Source organism: Lucilia sericata, unplaced genomic scaffold (genome assembly GCF_015586225.1).
Source record: "Lucilia sericata isolate MDLA Ls3-8-SP2 unplaced genomic scaffold, ASM1558622v1 Contig000655F_arrow, whole genome shotgun sequence".
NCBI classification, from domain to species: Eukaryota; Metazoa; Arthropoda; class Insecta; order Diptera; family Calliphoridae; genus Lucilia; species Lucilia sericata.
In genome coordinates, this window is record NW_023994660.1 from 200,650 (window position 1) to 212,211 (window position 11,562).

Sequence of the window (11,562 nt, forward strand, 5' to 3'; positions counted from 1 at the left end):
TTGTTTTTATTTTTTTAATGTTTAAATTGTATGATGTGTTAACTAAAATTAGCAATTATACAATTCACTAATTTATAACATGCTGCAATTTATTTTAATAAAACGTAAATTTAAAAAATGTGGCTTTTCTGGTGTTGTTAGGAAATTACAAGAGGAAGTAAATGATTTTCATAGAAGTTATCTGTGATTACTCATAAAATTATAATTAAAATAAAAGTGATCTGAGTGTAATGTCCTTTTTTGTTTATTTTACAGCCCATATATCAAAATTAGTTCAGTTCTAATTCAGTTTAGTTCAGTTCTAGTTCAGTTCTAGTTCAGTTCTAGTTCAGTTCTAGTTCAGTTCTAGTTCAGTTCTAGTTCAGTTCTAGTTCAGTTTAGTTCAGTTCTAGTTCAGTTCTAGTTCAGTTCTAGTTCAGTTCTAGTTCAGTTCTAGTTCAGTTCTAGTTCAGTTCTAGTTCAGTTCTAGTTCAGTTCTAGTTCAGTTCTAGTTCAGTTCTAGTTCAGTTCTAGTTCAGTTCTAGTTCAGTTCTAGTTCAGTTCTAGTTCAGTTCTAGTTCAGTTCTAGTTCAGTTCTAGTTCAGTTCTAGTTCAGTTCTAGTTCAGTTCTAGTTCAGTTCTAGTTCAGTTCTAGTTCAGTTCTAGTTCAGTTCTAGTTCAGTTCTAGTTCAGTACTAGTTCAGTACTAGTTCAGTACTAGTTCAGTTCTAGTTCAGTTCTAGTTCAGTTCTAGTTCAGTTCTAGTTCAGTACTAGTTCAGTTCTAGTTCAGTTCTAGTTCAGTTCTAGTTCAGTTCTAGTTCAGTTCTAGTTCAGTTCTAGTTCAGTTCTAGTTCAGTTCTAGTTCAGTTCTAGTTCAGTTCTAGTTCAGTTCTAGTTCAGTTCTAGTTCAGTTCTAGTTCAGTTCTAGTTCAGTTCTAGTTCAGTTCTAGTTCAGTTCTAGTTCAGTTCTAGTTCAGTTCTAGTTCAGTTCTAGTTCAGTTCTAGTTCAGTTCTAGTTCAGTTCTAGTTCAGTTCTAGTCAGTTCTAGTTCAGTTCTAGTTCAGTTCTAGTTTCAGTTCTAGTTCAGTTCTAGTTCAGTTCTAGTTCAGTTCTAGTTCAGTTTAGTTCAGTTCTAGTTCAGTTCTAGTTCAGTACTAGTTCAGTTCTAGTTCAGTTTCTAGTTCAGTTCTAGTTCAGTTCTAGTTCAGTTCTAGTTCAGTTCTAGTTCAGTTCTAGTTCAGTTCTAGTTCAGTTCTAGTTCAGTTCTAGTTCAGTTCTAGTTCAGTTCTAGTTCAGTTTCTAGTTCAGTTCTAGTTCAGTTCTAGTTTCAGTTCTAGTTCAGTTCTAGTTCAGTTCTAGTTCAGTTCTAGTTCCAGTTCTAGTTCAGTTCTAGTTCAGTTCTAGTCAGTTCTAGTCATTTCTAGTTCAGTTCTAGTTCAGTTTCTAGTTCAGTTCTAGTTCAGTTCTAGTCAGTTCTAGTTCAGTTCTAGTTCAGTTCTAGTTCAGTTCTAGTTCAGTTCTAGTTCAGTTCTAGTTCAGTTCTAGTTCAGTTCTAGTTCAGTTCTAGTTCAGTTCTAGTTCAGTTCTAGTTCAGTCTAGTTCAGTCTAGTTCAGTTCTAGTTCTAGTTCAGTTCTAGTTCAGTTCTAGTTCAGTTCTAGTTCAGTTTCTAGTTTACAGTTCTGTCAGTCTAGTTCAGTTCTAGTTCAGTTCTAGTTCAGTTCTAGGTTCAGTTCTAGTTCAGTTCTAGTAGTTCTAGTTCAGTTCTAGTTCAGTTCTAGTTCAGTTCTAGTTCAGTTCTAGTTCAGTTCTAGTTCAGTTATAGTTCAGTTCTAGTTCAGTTCTAGTTCAGTTCTAGTTCAGTTCTAGTTCAGTTCTAGTTCAGTTCTAGTTCAGTTCTAGTTCAGTTCTAGTTCAGTTCTAGTTCATTCTAGTTCAGTTCTAGTTCAGTTCTAGTTCAGTTCTAGTTCAGTTCTAGTTCAGTTCTAGTTCAGTTCTAGTTCAGTTCTAGTTCAGTTCTAGTTCAGTTCTAGTTCAGTGTTCAGTTGTTCAGTTCTAGTTTAGTTCAGTTCTAGTTCAGTTCTAGTTCAGTTTGTCTAGTTCAGTTCTAGTTCAGTTCTAGTTCAGTTTCTAGTTCAGTTCTAGTTCAGTTCTAGTTCAGTTCTAGTTCAGTTCTAGTTTCAGTTCTAGTTCAGTTCTAGTTCAGTTTCTAGTTCATTCTAGTTTCATTTCTTCTTTCATTTTTCTAGTTCTAGTTCTAGTTCTGTTCTAGTTCAGTTCTAGTTCAGTTCTAGTTCAGTTCTAGTTCAGTTCTAGTTCAGTTCTAGTTCAGTTCTAGTTCAGTTCTAGTTCAGTTCTAGTTCAGTTCTAGTTCAGTTCTAGTTCAGTTCTAGTTCAGTTCTAGTTCAGTTCTAGTTCAGTTCTAGTTCAGTTCTAGTTCAGTTCTAGTTCAGTTCTAGTTCAGTTCTAGTTCAGTTCTAGTTCAGTTCTAGTTCAGTTCTAGTTCAGTTCTAGTTCAGTTCTAGTTCAGTTCTAGTTCAGTTCTAGTTCAGTTCTAGTTCAGTTCTAGTTCAGTTCTAGTTCAGTTCTAGTTCAGTTCTAGTTCAGTTCTAGTTCAGTTCTAGTTCAGTTCTAGTTCAGTTCTAGTTCAGTTCTAGTTCAGTTCTAGTTCAGTTCTAGTTCAGTTCATATTTAAAAAACGTTATTCAGTCCATCTGCGTCACATAATTAATCAGTGTTAAACAAATTTATTTCATGTCAATAATGTGTCAAGTTTTTTTGTCACACTCTTATAAATTTTAATTTTATTTCAAATACAAAATAATTATTCCCTTTTTTAATAATTTATTGAATCATATTTAATATTCACATCATTAAATTATATACAAAGTGAAGGAACAAAAAATTATTATAAAATACAGTTAGTAAAGTAGTTAAATCAAAATATGTACTTTCATATAGGGTTGAAATTATTTAAACAGAAAATTAAATAATAACATGCCAACGGGCATAACATGCATGCAATTTAATTGCATAAAAGATAAATTACAAAATATTACATTATTATTTTGTTAATTCGTAATAGTTGTAGGAAAACTTAAGTGTTAGAAGTAGATAGTGCGACCTTGAGTTTTACAGCGATAATTTATTGGGAATAAAACTAACGAATGTGTTATTTTCTTCTAAAAAATATTATAAATCTTAATTTGATATTTATTATTCAATTCAATATGAGGTATTTAGTAATTGCTAACCCTGCAAGAAATTTAAAATTAAACGGAAACCCTGTAGTGTTGTCAAGTAGGCAGAGTTGCTGAAATAAGTAGTATGTAGACATTTGCTTATTTTTTCGAGAACGTAACGGTTTTTAACGAGGTAATTTAATTTTTAGAATTTGATGCTCTAAAAAGAAAAGTCTCCAAAATAAATTTATTTATTTTGAATCATTCAATTTGAATTACTTGAACGATTTTATTTTTTAACGACTTGACAATCCTAAAAACTTCCTAATAATCAAAATAAAAACATAATATAATTCCATGTAATTTATAAATCCTTATAACTTCCTACACATGCCACTGCCAGATTTATCAAACCAAACTACCAAGATTATAAGCTTAGCATTCTTTACAATCACCACAGTGAGTTAAAAATACCATTAAATTCTAATTTATTTCAATTCAAAATTAACTTTTAACCAACAATTATTAGCTTCTTAAATTTGTTTGCATTATAATAATAAATGCTCAAAAAGATTCGTCTTGCATTGCTGGTTGGCATGTTAATGAGGAACTTTCCAATCATTTACTATTGATCAGTACGGGATTAGTACCAGACATAATAATGTTAATAAGTATCGGACTAGGTATGATGTTTAAAACCTCAAATATAGGAGCAGATCCTGGGGTAAGTCCACAAAGTTTTATAGATTTTTTCTTAGATTATAAGAGCTTCTTCTTTTCAGACTATTATTTATAATTTTATTATTGGTTTCTTAAGTATTTGTGCCTTATTTCCTTTTTTTGGTATCGAGGATTGTAAAAGTGATAATTTGGGGAAAATTAAGTCGGTTGGTATATATGCAACACTAGCTGGAATTTTGCATATAGCAAATGGAGTTGTTTGTTTAACATTTTTAGCTTCAGAGGAGAGGTAACCTTCAAACATTGTTAATTGCATCTGATATTATGAATTGGAATACATATATATATGCTGGATTATAGGAAATAATATAATAGTATATAGACTAGAACACTAGTCTTTAACACTATATTAGTTATTTATATATTTATTAAATTTTGGACCTCTATTGTCAAGACTTTAAATTCTAATTTAGATTAGACATTACACTGTATACTTCACTTTATACTAGCCTTTAGAATGGATTCGATTTTGAACTAAACTATAAACTATAATAGACTTCTGACTAGGCTAAACTATAGATTAGACTATATAGACTTGACTATAAACTATACTATAGACAACACTACGGACAAGACTTTTAACTTTAAACTAGAATATAGACTAAACCATAGACCCGACTTTAAACTAGAATAACCTTTACATAAAGTATATTAACAAATATATCAAACTGCTTTTTCTCTTGTTTACAGATCTGAACCAGATTCGCAACCTTCAACTTCCACTTCAAAACCCAGTAAAAATACTGAACCAAAACCTTCTACTTCTAAAGTATCCTCTAAAAAATAATGAATGTATTTTCTTTACAAAGTTCTTACACATTATCGTTTGTTGTTATTTACAATTTACCATTTATATAAGTCAAAGCTAATTTATGTTGCTGTGGAATTTAAAAAGAAAAAAACTTAAATAAACGTACATACATACATATGTAAATAATTTCATTAAATTATAGCGAACATGATGCTTTTGTACATAAACTAGAGAAAGTTATGATTATTTGCTGTCAACTGCTAGACTTCTTGCGTATTTTAAATACGTCACTTGAAAGTGGTACAATAATTGGTAAAGGTAATATGTATAACCAGTTTGTAAACTAAGTTCTTATCTCAATAGAATGCTAAAACAGTTTAAAGAAAATTACATTATAAAACTCAATTTGAAGATACTTTAGTATTCAAAACTTTTTTATTCAAAATAAGCTTTCGATGATTTTTTAATTCTGCTAATCAAATATACATATGTAAATGTGGTCCTCAAATTAAAAAAACAGAATGTTCTTTTATTTAAAACCTGCCTCTTTATTTAAATTTTATTCAATACTTAAAAGCAATTTAATTAATGTAATCATAATTATTATCATCATAATTATTTATTTTCAATATTTTGTTGTTGTTTTTATTATTGCTGCAATAATAATTACAATTATTGATTTGTAATAAATAAGTTGAAATTACAACTGCTTAGTTTTTGATACCAGTTTAAGGTATGTAAGTGTTATGAAGTTAGTACTTGTTTTTTTCATATAATTTTAGTAATTTTATCAAAATTTCAATCTTTATACAATAAAATTGTTTTTTGTTCAAAATAATTTTCTAAAACACAATTGAACGCTTCGTTGGCAATTGCGTCTTATGATGCAATTCTGTGAAGAAACAGAGTCTTAAAGGGATAAAATCATTATCTTTTTACAGATATTCGCAAAACTTTATACTGCACTATATATTGGACCATAGATTAGACAGGATTTTAGAATCGACAAGACTATAGAGTAGACTAAAATAAAGACTAGACTAAACTAGACTATAGACTAGACTATAGACTAGACTATAGACTAGACTATAGACTAGACTATAGACTAGACTATAGACTAGACTATAGACTAGACTATAGACTAGACTATAGACTAGACTATAGACTAGTCCATAGTCTAGACTAGAACTAATAGACTAGACTATAGACTAGACTATAGACTAGACTATAGACTAGACTATAGACTAGACTATAGACTAGACTACAGACTAGACTATAGACTAGACTATAGACTAGACTATAGACTAGACTATAGACTAGAGTATAGACTAGACTATAGACTAGACTATAGACTAGACTATAGACTAGACTATAGACTAGAATATAGACTAGAATATAGACTAGAATATAGACTAGACTATAGACTAGACTATAGACTAGACTATAGACTAGACTATAGACTAGACTAGACTAGACTAGACTATAGACTGACTATAGACTAGACTAGACTAGACTAGACTAGACTAGACTGACTAGACTATAGACTAGACCTATCAGACTAGACTAGAGACTAGACTAATAGACTATACCTATAGACTAGACTAATAGAACACTAGACTATAGGCTAGACTATAGACTAGACTATAGACTAGAACTATAGACGAGACATAAGGCTAGACTATAGACTGAACTTAGAGAACATAGACTATAGACTAGACTATAGACTAGACTATAGACTAGACTATAGGCTAGACTATAGACTAGACTATAGACTAGACTATAGACTAGACTATAGACTAGACTATAGACTAGACTATAGACTAGATTATAGACTAGACTATAGACTAGACTATAGACTAGACTATAGACTAGACTATAGACTAGACTATAGACTAGACTATAGACTAGACTATAGACTAGACTATAGACTAGACTATAGACTAAACTATAGACTAGACTAGACTATAGACTAAACTATAGACTAGACTAGACTATAGACTAAACTATAGACTATAGACTAGACTATAGGCTAGACTATAGACTAGACTATAGACTAGACTATAGACTAGACTATAGACTAGACTATAGACTAGACTATAGACTAGACTATAGACTAGACTATAGACTAGACTATAGACTAGACTATAGATTAGACTATAGACTAGACTATAGACTAGACTATAGACTAGACTATAGACTAGACTATAGACTAGACTATAGACTAGACTAGACTATAGACTAGACTATAGACTAGACTATAGACTAGACTATAGACTAGACTATAGACTAGACTATAGACTAGACTATAGACTAGACTATAGACTAGACTATAGACTAGACTATAGACTAGACTATAGACTAGACTATAGACTAGACTATAGACTAGACTATAGACTAGACTATAGACTAGACTATAGACTAGACTATAGACTAGACTATAGACTAGACTATAGACTAGACTATAGACTAGACTATAGACTAGACTATAGACTAGACTATAGACTAGACTATAGACTAGACTATAGACTAGACTATAGACTAGACTATAGACTAGACTATAGACTAGACTATAGACTAGACTATAGACTAGACTATAGACTAGACTATAGACTAGACTATAGACTAGACTATAGACTAGACTATAGACTAGACTATAGACTAGACTATAGACTAGACTATAGACTAGACTATAGACTAGACTATAGACTAGACTATAGACTAGACTATAGACTAGACTATAGACTAGACTATAGACTAGACTATAGACTAGACTATAGACTAGACTATAGACTAGACTATAGACTAGACTATAGACTAGACTATAGACTAGACTATAGACTAGACTATAGACTAGACTATAGACTAGACTATAGACTAGACTATAGACTAGACTATAGACTAGACTATAGACTAGACTATAGACTAGACTATAGACTAGACTATAGACTAGACTATAGACTAGACTATAGACTAGACTATAGACTAGACTATAGACTAGACTAGACTAGACTATAGACTAGACTATAGACTAGACTATAGACTAGACTATAGACTAGACTATAGACTAGACTATAGACTAGACTATAGACTAGACTATAGACTAGACTATAGACTAGACTATAGACTAGACTATAGACTAGACTATAGACTAGACTATAGACTAGACTATAGACTAGACTATAGACTAGACTATAGACTAGACTATAGACTAGACTATAGACTAGACTATAGACTATAGACTAGACTATAGACTAGACTATAGACTAGACTATAGACTAGACTATAGACTAGACTATAGACTAGACTATAGACTAGACTATAGACTAGACTATAGACTAGACTATAGACTAGACTATAGACTAGACTATAGACTGGACTATAGACTAGACTATAGACTAGACTATAGACTAGACTATAGACTAGACTATAGACTAGACTATAGACTAGACTATAGACTGGACTATAGACTATGTATACACTAATTACAGAGTCTACCGTGAATTCTTAATTTTTATAGAATGGCTTAGAATATATACAATGAATTAATACTTTTACAAATCTGTAACATGAATCTACCACAACTTATTATAAGAAACCAACAACATGATTCTTGTTTTTTTATAATTTTTATTCTGTTGTTGAATATCTTTTATTTAAATAAATAACAAAATTATTTAATATTTATAAAACTGCAAAATATTCTAGAAGAGACAGTCAAATGCATCCATCTTAACGTCAATGAAGCTTCCGTACCGTCTTATTGTTCTATAACTGTTTCTAATTCTAATTACGTCGACAAGTATTTGTTTGCATTTAAATTTATTTATTATTGTGCCGGTAAAATTACAAATATTTTGTGGATAATTTTATAGCAATTTTTTTCTTCTTCAATTATATTTCTATCGATCTAAACAGCGATCGTATTTAATCAGGCATATAATGACAGATCATTAGTCGAATAGTCAGTCATTTTACTACTTTAAGCCGGTCAATAATCTTTATTTTTTATTTATTTATACATCTTTTTTAATTTATTCAATATTTGTAGTTTTTAACGTCATCATTATGATGTTTAACATTTTAATGATTGTAACTTTTCGATATTACAAAATAAATATGCAGTATTTATAAATACAAAAAAAAAACTAAAATATAAAAATAACTGCATAATAAGATTACGATTACATAGTTTTATTATTTTTTTTTTTTGTAAAACTATTGTTTTACAATAATAATTTATTTAAATATTACAACATACTAACTGAATAAATACTTTAGATAATTATTTAAGAAAATGTAGATAAACCTATTAATATCATATAATATAATATTTAAGCTGTTTGTTAGAGATGCATGTTCAAATTACAGAGAAGATTATTTGTTAAACATGTTTTTAAATACCTGACGAATCAATGAATGACTTGACTGTTTTGTTTTGTTGTTTTTATAATTGTAATATTTTAATTTATTATTGTTGTTATTATTTGTTTAAACATGGAAATTATTATTACAGTATATAGGAGATGAGATTAGGAAAATACCACAAGAAAGAAAACGGACAAATTAAATGATTAACTCACGATTTTTACACGTGATTTTATGACATTTGATTAAAACTTTTATAGTCTTTAAGCTAAAGATAATAAAGAGACTAAACGTTTTGAATACATTTTAAGGGATCTATGGTTGTAAAGAAAATTTTTATGGGATGTCCAAGAAAAGTTTATTTTTAAAGTTATTCATCAAATTTGTAAAGTCGCTTTTAAACCAGAATGTAGTCAATGCTACAGACTAGATTACAGTTGAAAAAATTAAACTAAACTATAGTCAAGACATTAGACTATAATATAGTTTAGCCAATACTTTAGACTAAACTCTCATATGTAAATAAGACTATAGTCTAGTCCATTGCCTTTATTATAATCTAGTCACAAGACTATAGCTCAGAATGAAGTAAAGACTACATATTATACTAGAATATATGCAAGGTTATAGACTAGACTGTAGTCAAGACTATATACTTGAAAAATTTATTGTCAAGACTAGGCTACACTATGGTAAACACCATAGACTAGAATATAGCCATGACTATAGAATGGACTATAGTCAATACTATAAAGTAGACTGTAATCAATACTATAGCCAAGACTATAGTCTAGACTATATTCAAAGCTATAGCCAAGACTATAGGCTAGACTATAGCCAGATTATAGACTAGAGTATAGAATATACTACAACCAACATTATAGACTAGACTATATTATAGTCAATATGCTAGACTAAAGTCAAGACTATAGGCTAGACTATAGTCTATATTCAAGACTACGAACTAGACTGTAGTCAAGATTATAGTATAGTCTATAGTGAAGACTATAGCCAAGACTATACAATAAACTATAGCCAAGATTATAGACTAGACTATAATCCAGACTATAGACTAGACTAGACTATAGTCTATATTCAAGAACATAAACTAGACTAAACTATAGTCTACACTCATGACTATAAACTAGACTATAGTCTATATCAAGACTTTAAACTAGTCAAGACTATAGCCTATATATAATCTTGATTATAGTCTAGACTATCGTCTTAGATTATAGACTAGACTATATTCAAGACTGTAGACTAGACTATAGGCAAGACCATAGTCTAGACTATAGCCAAGATTATAGACTAGAGTATAGACTAGACTATAGTAAATACTATAGACTATAGTCAGGACTATAGCCAGACTATAGTCTAGACTATAGACAGTGCAATAGACTCGAGTATAGTTAAGAATATAGACTAGACTATAGTCAATAGATAAGATTATAGATTAGACTATAGTCAAGACTATAGATTAATTTATAGTCAAGACTATAGACTAGACTATGGTCAAGATTATACATAGACTAGACTATAGTTTAATCTATAGTCTTGACAAAAGTCTAGTCTATAGTCTTGACAAAAGTCTAGTCTATAGTCTTGACTATAGTCTAGTCCATAGTCTAGATTAGTCTATAGACAAGACTATAGGTTATAATGTAGTGGAGTTCTGACTGTAATCTTTATAGTCTAGACTACAGCCTAGTCTACAGTATTGACTATAGTCTAGTCTATAGTCTTAACTATAGTCTAGTCTGAATTCTTTCCTATAGTCTTGATAATAGAGTAGTCAAGCCAACAGACTTGAATATATACTAGATTACAGTCTCATCTTTACGACTATATACTGGTCAATTGTCACAGCTATTAATAAGTCTATGGTTAAGGTTATAGTCTGGTCCTTATTCTGTTCTATAATCTTGATTATAGTAGAATCTGTCTAGTCTATTCTATTTAATAATGTCGACTGTAGTTTAAAAAATAAACGATATGAACATAATAACAATTTGAGCATATTTTTGGTTTCCGCTCTATATGTACATATTTATGTATTACTTTCTAATCTCTACACCCAAAAAATAATATTAATCATATCACAAACAATGTTGTCTTCTAAAGAAATTCTACCATAAATTTAAAAGTCTTATATATTGACAACATTTAAATTGTATGAGTATTTTAACTTTTTTTAAAAATAACCTAAAATAAGAGAGGAAAAATATAACAAAAACAAAATATTTATAAACAAATTGAATACGAAAAAAAACATAAAATAAGTATAAAAAAACGAGAAATTTTCAAAAAATAAATAAACAGCCAAATATATTTTGTGTATACTAAAATCTTTTTTATAATAGTACAGTACATTGTTAAAACTACGTGAAGACGTAATAGAATTTATTTAAAAGAATTTTTATTAATTAAATACATATAAAAAAGGCTGCTGTAATTTTCCAATAATTCCTGAAAATAATTTATTAAATAATTACTAAATAAATAAATAAAAAAACAATATAATTAAACTAATAAGTCAGGAAA

At 29.4% G+C, this 11,562-nt stretch overlaps 1 protein-coding gene across 1 annotated transcript; it reads left to right on the forward strand.

The window, feature by feature from the left end:
* The first annotated feature begins 3,551 nt into the window (after positions 1–3,551).
* Positions 3,552–4,689, forward strand: LOC119607087. The gene is made up of 4 exons (XM_037960855.1): positions 3,552–3,620; positions 3,691–3,885; positions 3,944–4,131; positions 4,593–4,689. Exons 1-4 carry the CDS (start codon positions 3,552–3,554, stop codon positions 4,687–4,689), a joined length of 549 nt encoding a protein of 182 aa, XP_037816783.1.
* Positions 4,690–11,562: the final 6,873 nt, after the last annotated feature.